This window comes from Lepisma saccharinum, chromosome 16 (assembly GCF_977018435.1).
Source record: "Lepisma saccharinum chromosome 16, izLepSacc3.1, whole genome shotgun sequence".
NCBI lineage: Eukaryota > Metazoa > Arthropoda > Insecta > Zygentoma > Lepismatidae > Lepisma > Lepisma saccharinum.
In genome coordinates, this window is record NC_139244.1 from 67,521,174 (window position 1) to 67,536,929 (window position 15,756).

General features: G+C 39.9%; 1 protein-coding gene across 1 annotated transcript in view; it reads left to right on the forward strand.

Annotated features, from left to right (window-relative positions):
* The window catches only part of LOC146000618 (dipeptidase 1-like), a 271,792-nt gene that overhangs the window by 134,961 nt on the left and 121,075 nt on the right, over positions 1–15,756 (forward strand). The window contains exon 7 of the mRNA XM_083138372.1: positions 9,059–9,232. Coding sequence (XP_082994498.1) covers positions 9,059–9,232 — 174 coding nt within the window. The remainder of the gene's footprint in view (positions 1–9,058; positions 9,233–15,756) is intronic.

Consider the following 15,756-nt stretch of genomic DNA (forward strand, 5'->3'; position numbering starts at 1 on the left):
GTTTACATAATACATGAGGAGGCTTGAATCTTGCTCACGTGCACCACAAGAGCCAGGCGCTACGCATTCAAGCAGACATAGAGACGATGATTCGGAGACCTGATAGCCTTACCAGTTATGTCCTTCGATACTGCTTGGCTCATATACCGTTGGATTCTCCCATAAAAGTGACTTCTGGTCCCCCCAACCTTAGGTACCTTCGATATACCTTGGTGGAAATCTGCTATGGATTGTTATAAACTCCTACCTTGCCTGTTCCAGTAGTGTCACAAATGTACAGAGGCATGCGTGTATCGTCTCAACAGGTGGTTAAAATCGTTGCAAGGCACCCGGAAGTTCGTTGGCCTGAGATGTGGAAAAATATACACGCAAGGCATCTCCCATCAAGAATACGATCGGCGTGGTTCGTTATTGTGCACCAAATACTGCTGACTCGAGTGAAACTTCATGACCTGACATGGCAGACTCGTCATTATGTTTACTTTGTCACGTGCCTGAAAGTTTAGTTCATAAGCTTAGTTACTGCCAAATAACCGCTTCGTCATGGAAATATGTTGCAAAACTCGTCAGTATAATTTGTCGTACAAATGAGAGGAATATTTCCATTGATCATCTAATGTTTCCAAACTTTAACTATTATCCACGACAGAAACAGAACAGTGTACAGTGGATACTGGGGCACTATGCTTGGTTTGCCTCCACTTATCACAACTCTGACTTTCACGAACAATTTGTGCATTACTTACGGCAAACTTCTTAAATGATGTCAGTAAAGAAAAAGAATAATTTCTATGCTAATTTCTTAAATGTTCTGTATTCGCCGAGTTAGTATGTAATAACGTGTAACGTAATCATGAAATAAAAAAAAATAAAAAAAGTGGTTACCGTTAAGGATTTACAAGCTGATGGTCGTAGGTTCAAACCCCTCCGGTGTCAGAAAATTTTCGTAAGTTTTAGACATATCCCACTGTGTTCATTGTCCACGCCGTTTGGAACAGAATGATTCAGTTTGAAATTAACGATGGGGGGGAGGGGAAATATTAAATTACAAAATCTGCATTTCAACGAACCAAGAATTGGATAATTCTTATAAATATTAAAATGACATTCATGCTTTTAGTGATATAATCGTAGGTAAAATCAAAGATCTTACGTGAAAGATTTTTTCTTGCTCTGTACTTCGTCAAAAGGAATTTTGTACCGATCTAATACATTCTTTAATATATTTCAAGATGTTTTCGAATGTTTCATGTCGATAATTTGTTTATTGCATCAATTCTTACAACGAGACAATATTTTCTGCAACTACATCTTCTCTCCTTTCGTCTCCAGTCTCTTCTGTTCTTATCTTCTCGTCCTCCTTCTTCTTTTCTCTCCTTCTCCTCTGCTTTTATTTCATATCGCCTTTCCAACTTTTCTCGCATCTTGTCTCTATCCCACTCTTCTCCACTCCTCTTATCTTCTATCTTGTCTTCGATTTCCGACTCCACTGCACTCCTCTCCTTCATTTCGTTCTTTTCCCCTTCATTCTTTTACTCTACTCTCCACTCCCCTCTTCTCGTCTTCTCCTCTCCTCTCCTCTCCTCTCCAAACTCTCTCAATTCGTTTTCATCCTCGTATCTCCTCTTGCTCCATTTTCATCATCTCTCATCGAATGTTTTTCCTTTCTCCTCATTACTTCTCCTATCCACTTCTGTGCTCTATTTTCTTCCCTCATTTACTTGTCCTCTTCTCCTTTGTCTGTTCTCCTCTCTTTCGTCCCCTTCCGTTTCCTCTCTCCCCTTTTCTTTGTGGAGACTCATCAGCAATGAAGTTCTAGAAAATCCATTTTCTTTCTTTCAGAAAGTATTTCTCATTTGCAACAAATATACAATAATACTTAGATTTATTTATTTCGCGTATTTCATATATATCTATTGTGCATGTGGAAACCCTGAAATTGTTTCTAACTCTACACGCAACCCACCAACGGCTTGTGTAAATTGGATTGCCTAGTTTAAAATGTCGTTGTCCTAAAACTTTTGAGAGACACAAGTTCTTTAAATTAATGGAATATTATACTTTGTCAAAAGTATGTTCAGTTATGTCGGTAACGTACCTTACAGTTACCAGTAGCAAGACATGAACGTGCAAAATGTTTCCGTTGAAAGTTTCGGCTGCAGTTGCGCCTTTCCCCCAAGGCATGTCCCCTGAGAATTGTCGAGGTTAGATTTAAGTTTCTTCCACATAGAACTTAACCTCTACTAGCTCTAATATTTCTCCTAAGAGACAGGTAGGGAAAAATACCAAGTTATAAGCTTTTTTTTTTTGAGACCATGGTCAAATACCGACGACTGAGTGTCAAGAATATCCAACCTGTTTTTAATGTTTGATCTTCTTTCCAGAGGTCTTCACATAGGCGTGCACATGGGTGGGTAAGGGACAGTTGGCCTCCTAATAGAAATTTAGTGTAGGGAAACATTATTACCGTTATGAAACAATAATATTATCTTTAATAAATAAAGTATTTTCAAGCAGACGAAACTCCATGCAATTACTGCGGATCTATTTCCTGTGTAATTGGAGTATCTTATTTAGTTCTCCAGCAAATTGCTTGTTATTAAGACTCACGCATTTTATTCGTTAGCCTAGTTGTTACTCCTATGTGGTCGCAGAATAAATTGGTCACACATTGGAAGTGAATGAATTACGTAGTTCTTTTGAATTTGATGTACGAACCATGCTTATATGTAAATTTATCTGAAGCCCAGAAGAAAAATAAAGGGGGCAACAGAGAATCCTTGTTCCTCGAAAGATCGAATCCCTTTAACAAGAGATTTTTTTTTTCTGTGTGTTCGAACACACACTATGTACTCCCCTGTTATGTACTTATCAAAACAATAAAAAGTGAGATGGAATGAGGTTTTTCTTTCTCCGACTGAAGGCTCTTGCCCTCCTTAATGAGAGGGTCTGCGCAGGCCTATGGGTCTTCAATATTCATTAAAGTTCCGTCGTATCCAGCGTGCAGTGCGCCTTCACCATGAATCGAATACGGGGTCTGTTGGTAACAGGGAGAAACGGGGGGTTAACCAAACTACATTATTTTGGAAGTATATTATTTTCTCACGAAAAATATTTTAAATTGTCCTACTTCTCAAGTCATGAAACTTGCGCCTAACTTTCAGAAACTTTTTCCCAATGTTTTAGCTTGTGTATTCAGGCTATTGCAAACCCTATTTTAACACTAGTCGTGTGGTACATTGCGTCAGTTGCTCGATGTACAGTCACAGGCAAAAACCATGGGAGACCTGTATTCTGAAATATTCGCTTCCCTGTAAGGCTTTATGTATGTTGCCTATATCTACGAGGGTGGTAGAAGTTGCCATTGAAAAGTTGCTAGAAAAAGCCACTTATCGTCTTGGAGATACGCAACGCACGTAACGCCTTGCAGGGAAGCGAGCATCAATGACGTAGTTGGCCCATTTTATTGGCGGTGACTGTACATCGTCTCGGAGGGTTACTGATTGACCTTGCGATTTGTCCTAATACCATGAGGTTTGTCATTTTACCTGTTTCATGTAACGATCTATGATCCCCTTGTCGTTATTGTGCATAGAACGGCACATCATGGTGTAAAAAAATAAAATTATTTTCTCGTTTAATCAGGAGGTTACTTTCGCTAGGCAAGGATTCTCGAATAACATGATCTTAGGACATTGGTTTTCTCGCTTTCTGATTAAATTTATTTTTGAGAGGATGTAGGGTTAGCGAATTTGAGCAGGGACACGATGCACTTGTTCTAAAGAAGTGGCGTACGCAGAATTTCTACTTTGGAAGGGACGGTATTGTAAAGGTGGACAGTGCGTAGTCTTGTTCTAGCTGAGCGGGATGCACAATAAAAAATGTGTACTTCGAGCTTCTCATTTAATTAATATTGTACTCGGAGAAAAATGGTAATAAGGGACCATTTGTTATTTTCTAGTTGTAAACGGATTTACGCCGGCCTCCGTGGCTGAGTAGTTATCAGCGCGCTACAACGCCAGTGGTCTCGGGTTCGAATCCCTGCCTGGGCATGGCTGTTTGTCAGTGTCCATTCATCAATTTCATCAAAACATCATTCATCCCCATCTTTACGATTAGCCAAACGTGGCAGAAAAGCGAAGTAAAATAAACCAAATCAATGAACGTTTTTCATAATATTTTTGTTTTTCTCAAAATTTCTGTAGGGGTTATAGCCCCATCAGCTGCCCCTGCTTACGCCAGTGACTCTGACTGTGCTGCAGATGTCTTGCCAAATCGTTCCCCGCAATTCCATAAAGGCTTCGGCTTAAGGGGTTGTTGCCAGAGGCTTGGGTTATGTAAGAAATCATTACGGTTACGAGGGCAGCGCCTCTCGCAAAGAAACATCGCCGAGGAAAGACAAGTCTGGATGAGAAGCGTTTGCTTTGTCCCGGCGCACTTCAATTGTTCTCCCAGAGTTCCAAGTGCGAGACACGCGGCTCTGCTAATAAACAAGAGAATGCCTGAATGCGTCTCGGGGAAAACAAATGAGAGCAGCAGGGGATAAGGTGCAGATGGAAAGAGACACTCTGCTTCCTCCCCCTCTGCTTCTTATTGATCTACTTCTCGCCAACTGCTCCGTAGCGATGCAGCTGACAATTCCATTTCATTCTCTCTTTGGCCCGAAAGGAGGTTGAAGGGTGGAGTTATGGAAATAAGGCACTCATCGAATAAGTGAGCACCTGCGATTTCAAGTATTTGATTTGTTATATCTCGAGAGCGTGTTGCTCCCGTTCTTAGGAAACGGGAGATTCTGAGTTCCTATCCAGTAGCTGAAGTCAAAGTTGAGAACGATTGAGGATAATTAGGCACATACGTATGTTATTGACCAGTAAGGACGTGCGTATGGGTAAAAAATACCCAAGCGACTTACAAAAAAATGTTTTGATCAATTCCCGAGTCCACCCTTTTCAGAACCTTTCCAGTGAACGCTATCCAATGTCAGAACCTTGATTCACATGCGAGTCTTCTTTATCTCCGCTCCCAGGCCCATAGATACACTGCCTGGGCAAATTTCTCCCACACACTCAGGCCCATCCGTTTCAGTTTGATATTTCAAAATGTTCTCTATTTTTCATATTTTTATCAAGGGCCTTCCCGGTGGTGAAGTTGTAGTGTCGACGCTTTGTAATCAAGGTATCCAGTGTTCGATACGCGGCCTAAGCAATTTCACAGTTGTTCTGATTCAATTTTAAACTCTAGGCCCAGTCCCAATTATCCTATCTGTGCATAAAGTTGACTCATAGAGCAATTCAATCAATCAATCATATTTATATCAATTGTGTAATGCAATAAAATGTTCAAACCTAATAAAATTATTTCCATCGAGGAATGTATTATTATTTTCATGCTTTAAACATTTATAATTCGGGTATTTACGAAGCAATTTTGCTTGTGGATAAAATTTGCCCAGCGAGTGTCCGTTCGGGTTAAAGAAGGGACACTTGCAAATTAACCTTGGAGCAATTTGTGTATCTTCTATTTGTATTAGTGCCGTTCTCACATCATGAGTGGCATTTGAAGTTGGGCTTCTTTGACAGAACATTATCCTTGGTATTTCTAGTCGAATTGAAAGTCTTACGTCTTAACTTAGTGGAAGACAGGGTAACTCGTCTAATTTGTGGAAGAGCGCTCTTACAAGCACGCGTAGCGAGAGAGGCTACTGTAGAGTTGTAACAAGGTAGGAGAGGTTGCGCGCAATATTGTCAGCAACTTAAGCTTGAAATATGCGGAAACTGCTATGAAGTTTCACACACGTACACTAAAATTCAAAACGATCCCATATCGAACATATTCAGCAACACTATGGTTAGCGGATGACTGTCGAGGTGGGACAAAATTTAGGGGCAAGTACAGGAATTCCCCACACTAAAGTTAGGACGAAAGTACGGCATGTTAATAATTCAAATTTGTAGAGAAAATCTTCGGCATTTACCTCATAATTGCTCCTTGTATTTTGAGGAAGTCTTGAGTGGAGACCATAGACTTTAATTCCCAGTAGTTTGAATTTGACCCGTATTTTATAAATGGATTTTCTTCGAACTCTCTGGAGGAGTAGGTATCGTGATACCAAAGTTTGTAGTCTTAATAAAGCATTTATTTGTACACTTTAAATTTTCTGTCGCTTTTCTGTTAAATTTGGCTAATCGCAGCGATGAGAATAATTGCTCAGTGGGTGAAGTTGGACTCGTATCTGGAATCTTCGATGGCCAGAATCACTCCATGCCTTGGTCATCGACGCGGCTACTTGAATGTATAATTGATTGTGTTTACTACATCGATTGTTTCTCCATACATGATCGTCGCAAATAGACTCCAACAGTAAAAACTGAAGGTAAAATAACAAAAATGGGAATAGCAATAAGAAACTACCTTCTAAAGAAGATTAGATTTGTTTTTTGTAAGACAAATAGTTTATTTTGAAGTGCTGGTTTGTAAAATATGCTGAAATGTTATCTACTTTAACTCTCAGCGTTCGCCAACGTCCACAAGTGCACGCGAGTTGTCCAAGCATGCTTAAGTGAAAGTGGCTATATATTGGCAATATATATATTTTGCCCATTCAAAATTAGAAGGCAATATTTTACAAGTTCATATTGAACTTTCAATGTTTATAAAGCCCACCATCCTGGCATAGTGGTTTCCACAGCACATTATTACTCCAGGGGCCTTTGCATTACGTACTGCATTAAGCAGGCAGGTCATCCATCCCATACGCTGGTTGAGCAAGGAGCCATCTTATCAACATGTATTCTTATCATCGTGTCTATCATCTGACTACACTGTCTTCCACTTTATCTTTAATTTAATATCCAAAATGCACTTTCCGGTTAGTAAATTTTACACTTTTTAGTGCTACTTCTGTCATTGTTGTGTTTCTTTTTATCAGTCATCCCCAACAAGGGCTGCCGCGAGATATTTTAGGGATAAACGAAAAACAACGAAAAACGAAAAAAAATTATTACTGTATTAGGAAGTAGGCAAAATAAATAGTACGATGCAATACATACGTAATTTCCATCTCTAATCTCGATCCACCGATAATTTCGACTGGACTGTATCACCTTTTGATTTCGCAGACATTTCGGAGGAAATAGATTTCACAACTTGCGAACGAGATGACTTCATTGACGTCTGCGCTGATTTCACATTCAAAGTTAAGTTCACGAAGAATCAGGTATCGGTGGCTGTTTTTTTACCTCGGACTGGCAGAGGAGTATCCTGACCTAGTGAAGAGAATAATGGGTGTAGGTTTGCCCATCTCAAATTAATTTTTGTGCAAGAAAGCCTTCTCTGCTACAGCGACAATAAGACCCAAAGCAAGAAATAGACTTCATAACCTTGATGGAAAGGTACGTGTTTCGTTGTCAACTCTGAGGCCTGATGTTAAATATTTGTGCTCTAAGCATCAATCGCACGTCTCTCATTTATAAAACAAAACTCTTTGAGTAATTTGATTGTAGTAAACTCTATTCGATTCTCACGTTCGTTCCTTACATTATCTTTCATTAAATGAATAACACTGGAGTAGGTATTATTTTGACAATACATTTATCATGTTCCTGATAACATGTTCCACTTCGATTTAAGACTAAACATTAAAAAATCTAACAAGGGTGTCTCAAGTTTTTAATATTATTCCCAAGGGTGTCGGAACGTAATAATATTGGGAATACCGGCTTTATATGCTGATGTTAGTACGGTTTGTACAGTCGTGAGTAAATTGCCTTCGTTACAGACTTATTGTGAAAACCAACCTTACATAACTTATGTACGAGCTTGAATGTCACCAATATCTGGATCGTCTGCTAAAATGGAATGCGAATGACATGAGTTTTAAGGCATGATTTAATGATTCAATAAAGAGGGTAATTTTCTCCTGACTACAGCATTTTACATACATTGCAAAATCGATTTTTTGGTCCATAAAAGTATAGTAAATAAGAAACTAATGTTTCTATACTGAAGGAAGCAAAGCGTCAGATGAAAAAGAAAAAAATCTAAACAAGAACAACAACAGGTCAATTCCAATTCGTGTGATTGGATCTATTCTCTAGGATTCATTTTCATTCGTTGAGAATTGCACTATTATAATGACTTCATTATATTAATTTGAAGTGAAACTTTACTATTGAAATATTGTCTTCTATAAACTATACCTTTCAATATATTTTCTCTATAAATGTGAATTTTTGACCACGCATCCATGCAATTCGCTACCATTCCTTAAAAATATATTTTTGGAAAGTAACTGAGCTACAGTTAATTTGCTTAAAAAGGAAGCCAGTTAACATTAGAGTTACTGTTCTTGATAATACCCTGTTACGGTTACCATGACTTTAGCAATTAATTAATTAGATGCCTTAACTGCAAGTGAGTTATTTTTCACTTTTACTTATGATCATCTAAAATTTACACTAAGCTTCACTAAAAAAATAAACGTAGTTACTCATTTTATAAAGTTACAGTTACACACTTAAAAAGAACAATGGTTACAACTACTCATTCTTAAAAAGTAGCCAGTTATAGTTTCTCATTTTGAAGAGCAAATAATTAAAGTTGTCGTTGCTCAGAAAAAGTAACATACTTGTATTAAATACGTTACAAGTAAGTGGTTAATTCAAGACACTGACCCTTATTCGTTCTTATCTCGTGTTCCATACTGTGTCCCAGGAATCTGTAGAACAAATTAATGCTTAAGGGGAGAGAACGGGGAGAGAGGGAAGGAACGGAGCAAAGTCGTGCCCGCTGGTGCAAACGGCTGCTGGCTGCACTCACTCAAGCTCGGAGGCGTTCATTGGCTGAGCCCTCTCGAGTCATCACTTCCGAATGAACATGTCTTCTTTCCCTCGCTCCAGTGATTACCGGTTCAGAGTATAGACCCCATTTTGAGTATCTGAAAACATTGATTTACACCTACTATATACTGTTAATGTACCTGTACCACTACACTTATTAATACATGTGGATTTTTTCTTCTCGCAACTCTTAAGTGAATGTATTTTTTCTTCTCTTTCAGTTGGTGGTGAGGGAGATGAACCGGCTGGGGATGATGATAGATCTTTCCCACGTTTCTGTTCGAACGATGATTGATGCGTTGCAGGTTACGAAAGCTCCAGTGATATTCTCGCATTCGTCTGCGCATGCGATCTGTAACAGTTCCAGAAATGTTCCAGACCACGTTCTTCGCATGGTGGTAAGTTCCTAATTACTTCCTTCATTCTCAAGTTTGGATATCCAAAAAATATTTTTACATTCATCAATAAATAATTATTCCTGATGTAGAGCATTGTCTGCTAATGTCAATAACACGCAATTATGTACAAATAAATACAACAAAAATTTTCAAATCGGCTCTCAAGGTAGAGAAAGGCTAAATTTTTTAAGAGACAAGGTCAGAGGTGAATAATAAATTTATAATCTGTGGCTTGCTTGATAAAACGAAAATAGAGCTGCAAGAGGTTATGTTATTTGTAATAATATTTGGTTATGATAGAAATGTATAATATAACTCTGTAACGGAATTACGTTTTTTACAATGCATTGTAGCTGAAGTAACTTTTAAAATGCCTCTGTATGTTTAGTTCTTGGGGTTTTGAAAATCTCTTGCCTGTTCTAGTGGTATTCCCGATGCTTAGTGGTAAAGCTGTCGCCCTTTAATTAAGAGATCCCGGGTTCGATCCTAAATGGAGACGCATTGCAAAGTGGTTCTGATTCCACTCAAACCGTAAGCTTAGTCCCGATTCTCTTATCTTAACAAAAAATGGGCTTAAAACAATCTTTGGCAAATACGGTGAAAGCATTGTCCATTATACCATAGCAAGTATGGTAATACCAAGGCCTCGGATTCTTAGTAAATTAACAGTGGACCCGTGTTCGAATCCCGTCCTGGGAATGGCTGTTTTTTGTGAGTGTTCTTTCTTCAATTTCATCATATCATCTATCATTCCCATCTTCGTGATTAGTCAACACTGGCAGAAAAACGAGGTAATTTAAATCAAATCTGACAACCTACCTTATATAATTACATATATTTTCGTATCCATATCTATAGAAATATGACGCATTACAATGTTATAAGCGAGATACGTTTATTTTTATATATTTTAGCGTAAGGATTTTACAGATTTTCCGTTTACGGAAGTACAAGGAGTACACATTTTTACATATAATGTGGTGTTTTTTGTCATTTCCGCAGCTTTCATTGAGTAATGCATGTAAATTGTGAAACAAACATCCAAATATAATTTTTGCAAAAATCAAATAATAATAACATTGATCTGCTTCCTTTATTCAATAAGAATAAATATATTGTGGATGTTTAAGTGACCTCTCACGGGGTTGCAACAGGCTTATAAACTGTTGTCTGTCATACAACTTATCACATTACCACAGTCTTTGATTTAATGATTTAGTTTATTTTACTTCGCTTTTCTGCCACTTTTGGCTAATCGCAAAGATTGGGATAAGTGCTGATAAGATGAAATGAATGGAGTAAAATCACAAACATACAGAGAAGACACAACACGAGTCCCTCAGAGAATTGTCCTGTATGTACGTTTAGCTGCCAGAACCTCCTCACCCTGCAAAATTATGTGCAGGGTGTAAAACGTTTCTACGATCATAAAGTTTTCAATGTTATTTACAACATTACATTTTCATTATGTTAAAAAAAAAACTTCTTGCATTTTAAAATCATTATTTAGTACAATTTCTTTATACTGTCAGAAAGCTAAAAATAGCACCTAAGACTCATAAAATAGTACTTTTTAATATAGTCACATATTTACGTACATATGTGATGCTGATCACATCACCCCCACTCACGACCGGATCAAGAAAGTGTGGGGCGTTACCCCCACACCCCCTATATGCCTTCATGGCGTGGTGCTATGCACAGGGGAGCACTTTTTCACTTTTATTTACGTACATATTTCATATGATTTGATTGATTGGCTTTAGTTCACTTCGATTTTCTGTCACTTTTGGCTAAAGGCGAAAATGAAGATTGAGTTGTGATATGAAGATGTTCATGAAGGGTGAACAGAGAACATGCCCAGACCGGAATTCGAACCTGAGACCCCTGGCATCTTAGCGCACTATTATTTGAGAGAACAATGTTTAAGTAATAAGTATACCTCGGATTCTTAGGTTCTAAAAAGTGTGCTTTTAGAAAACAGATTCTAAAAATCCTAAAATAGATCGTAAAAATCATAAAATAAATTCTAATTCTAAAATAAGTCCTAAAAATCCTAAAATTCGTTCTAAAAATCCTAAAATAGGTCCTAAAAATCTTAAGTTAGGCAAAAACATTCTGAGGGAGGTTCAAAAGATCTTAAATTAGTTCAAAATTCGTGAATAATACTGTGAAAATGGGACACCCATATCCTGAAATATACACTACCTTGCATAACGTTGCGTGTGTTGCTTAACCCTACGGTGATTGCAGAACACTAGGTCGTAATGGTAACGTAGTCGCATTGTAATCAAGAGGTCCGGGGTTCGATAGCCGGTGGAAGAACATAGTCTTTCGGTTTCCACTTTAAACTGTAGGCCAAGTTCCGATTAGCCTATCTGCGCATAAAGTGGACTTGAAACTAAAAATCACTTTCTTCTTTTCGTTGCTAATGTAAGATGGCCTACTTGATAGCGTTGTTCTTATTGCTATAATCGCTGTGTACACGTATTGGATTAGATTTTTCCATTTGGTCAAAAAGTTTACTTTGATCAATAAGACCGGTTCCGATTAACGTAACTGAGCATGGTCATTCTATGACAAATCAACAAGAGTAGTGTAGGTGGCCGGGTTCTGCAACATCATTTGCGGTTCAGTGTTGCCAACTCACCCCAAGAATATTTCACCATATGATATTTTACAGGCGAAGCTAACCTACAAATAGGAGTTGGCAACACTGACTAGTCGGTTCACCAACGTCAATTGCGGTTCAGTGTTGCCAACTCACCCCAAGAATATTTCACCATATGATATTTTACAGGCGAAGCTAACCTACAAATAGGAGTTGGCAACACTGACTAGTAGGACCAACCTGGTTCTGCAACATCATTTGCGGTTCAGTGTTGCCAACTCACCCCAAGAATATTTCACCATATGATATTTTACAGGCGAAGCTAACCTACAAATAGGAGTTGTCAACACTGACTAGGTAGGAGCAACCCGGTTCACCAACATCATTTGCGGTTCAGTGTTGCCAACTCACCCCAAGAATATTTCACCATATAATATTTTACAAACGAAGCTAACCTACAAATAGGAGTTGGCAACACTGACTAGTTGCTTGTGCACGAGTTCACCAACATCAATTGCGGTTCAGTGTTGCCAACTCATCTGATCTGATCTAGTGAAATTCGTATTATTATTGTGCTAGCACAAAATTCTTATTGTAACTGAATGAGCAAGAAAAAGATGTTAAAAACCTGTTAAAACTGCTCTGTGACCCTCCCGTTCTTCACGTCGTACGCGAAAGACTTCTCTGCAATCAGGATGACGCTGCACATGGTATCATCGGGCAGCGCGTCGTGGAACTCGCAGACGATCTTGATGTTGGTGCGATCGTTGACCACCACCTGCTTCCTCTTCGTCGTGTTGATGACGAACATCGGCCTGCGGATTTTGAATTCGCTGGGCGTGTAGTACACGTCCACGTTTCCCTCGGTCACGCGCTTGTAAGCCGTGTAAGCTTCGTAAAGTTTGAGGTAATCGTCTTTGGTCATGTCGAGGTTGTAATTCTCGCGCGGGAACACTTCGTTCCTACCATTCTTGAGATAAACGTTCTTGATCTTGCAGTCGTCGAACTTGCTGGACTCTTTTTCCTGGTTGTTATCGCGACCGGTTTGAAAGAGCACCACGACGAAATCTGGCATGTCGAACTGTATGTTGTTGAACTGCGTCGTCACGTCGAATTCCATGTGACTTCCCGACGCCATCTTCTGCACGCACTGGTAACCGTGAAAGTGAATCGGCACCTGCGGATTCTTCAAGATCTCCGCTTTGTACTTGAGGGCGTAGTTCGTCTCGTATTCCACGATCGGCATTCTCAATTCCATGCTCCGTATGACGCACTTGGCTGCTTCGGGTAATGTGTTGGCCGTCGGCGTTCAAGTTGGTGTATCGCATCAGTGCGTCGTTGTCGTTGGCTGCTCTTCGAAACGTGACGAGCAATCCCCCCTTCCACATGATCTCTTTGTAGTCGGAGAAGAATCCCGGTAGCAGACGCATGGGAAAGAGCACCGTGTGACTTCTCGTCGATATTTTCGTTCCCGCTTCGAATCCTCCCGCCTGGTAGTATGCCGCGTCCGTTTTGGATAATTTTAATGTTCCCACTGCCGTCGACGTGATGCCTGGATAATCTATTCTGTCGATGACGGTGTTGTGTTTCCTCACCTCCACCTGCGAGAACAGGTGAGGCACGAAGTTGTCCACGAGTTTCAAATTTGCATTGGGTGGAAACACGTCTTCGCTTTCCTTCTTCACCACGTCGAATTGAAGGTAGAGGTCCGCTCTGTGAGGATGAACAAACCCATCCCCTACGTCCACGTCGTATTCGATCTCCCTGTTCGCTTCGTTGAGATTGGCGAACGTGCGACGGTTCGGAGGGAAAGATTGCAATTCGTAACTTTCGATTTGTTCCATTTTCACTATGCGTGTTATTTATTATACGTTGATCTCCACGATGGCCGTCGTAGTGGCACCTGCGAAATCCACCACCTCTCCTTTCTCGTTCGTCACCACCAACTCTATGTCGTCTATGCGGTTGCGACATACTGGAAAATAGATCGGCGAAGAGGGTGTGTAGATGATCGGTTCCATGAATTCGGAACTTGGTTTGAACGTGGCTATGATTCCCGTCTGCTTGTGACTTCCCAGCAACTCCCCGTCCGAAGATTTAGTGATCATTCCTTCCGCCACGTTGCAGTGAACGTTCAGAGTCTCTATGGCCAGAAATTTAGGAATGTTTGCTGCCGTGTGCTTGATGCCAGCTTCGAGTTTTGTGTTGTTCTCGAAACCTAAAAGTTCACCCATGGTACCCAGGTCCACGGTCTCCGTCGCCGACACGATTTCCACTCTGTGCGTGACCGAATTTTGAGAAAGGTACGTCCCTTTGGGTAACTGAGCTTGCAAAGTGGAAAGATTGTATTGGCCTGGCGTGACGACGATGTGTTCGCTTCCGACGCTAATTTTGTTGTTGTGCTGCGTGACGTTAGGTATGAGGTACATGCTGTAGAATGCACGCAGAGCTACGGATTTAGGATAGACGATGTCGTCGTGCAGCGTGAGTTTCAAGATTGAAGATTCGCTCGTGAGATGGAACACGCCCATCGTATTTAAGATTCCACAATGCTTTCTGAAAATGTTCCACCGACGGGTTATTTATTTTAGACATGTATGCGAGAACGGAAAGGCATAGGTGGCCGCAGTTAACATCGGTGAAACCCTGGATGCGTTTGTCATTGTAGTAGAGGTTGGCAACACTGAGATACTTCACCAACCTAGCAGGTGGTGTGCCACCGAACGAATCGAAAACAAATGCATTGTTATCGTCAATTTTGAGGTAGCATATCCAATGTGTACCAGGATTTTTGTAACTGTCCAGGTTGACCACGCCATACTCCTTTTTCTTCACAGCAGAGGGTAGAGAATCGGACATGAAAACACCCCTGAAGTTCCTTATTCCCAACAATTCGATCAGAGATTCAATATCGAAGTTGGACAGGGCTTCTTCTTTTTTTTATATTTCTTCAAAGCATCGAGGTTGCTTTTTTGTTTTTTGGTCATACCTTTCCCCTTCTTCTCCATAGCCAGGTTGTGACGTTTCTGTTCTTCCAATTCTGCCTTGTTCTTCTTCGAGTCGATGACGGTTTTCGCGATGGCGGCGCTTCCGCCGGCCAAACTTCCAACGGCCCCCAATGCCGCAAGAATGGCCGGGATGCTGAATATGAAACCTCCGATTTTTTGCTGTTTCCGCGAACGCTGCAAGCGTCTTAATTGAGGTGTGCTGAGAAGTAATTTCATTCCGTGTCCTTTCGTCAAGCAAGAACGTTTCTTCTCGCGTTGTTTCTTGGTGAGTAACCCAGCGAGGGCACCTAGATTTTTTAGATTGGAGTATGGTATCTGGTACACGACACCCTTGGGCTTCATGTTGATGCTCTATATGTTATCTTCACGGTATGTTATTTATATATAAATGTTCTGAGATTTTTTTTGTGTAATTTTTTTACGGTATGTTATTTATATATATGTATGTTCCGAGATTTTTTTGTTTCGTGTAATTTTTTTTTCAAGGATATACTCCGCGCAGCGTTGTTAAACAAATTCTATTACGTGCTTCGTTTTCTTACCAAGAAGTTCCTTTGTCCCCTTGTACACGATTCGAGTTTTGTTCTCGATTAAAATAGATAGCTTCTCGTCGGATAACATGTTAGCGTATCGATCCGGTAAAAATAGACTGTATTGTGCGTTGAGCAACAGACGCACCTTGGGACCGTACTGGGTAGAAACGATTGAACCGGAAGTTATCGTGTAAGGTTTGTCGACTTCCAATTCCTGAATTTTTACATACTCGACTGACAAATTTAGCATTTGTTTTAATGCTTGGAGATCACTCATTTTTTTTCACTTATATCGAAGGAGAAAAATTTCAGTGTTAGAGAAATTTAATTTTTTCACAATATGTGTTATTTATATATACACCGAAGATT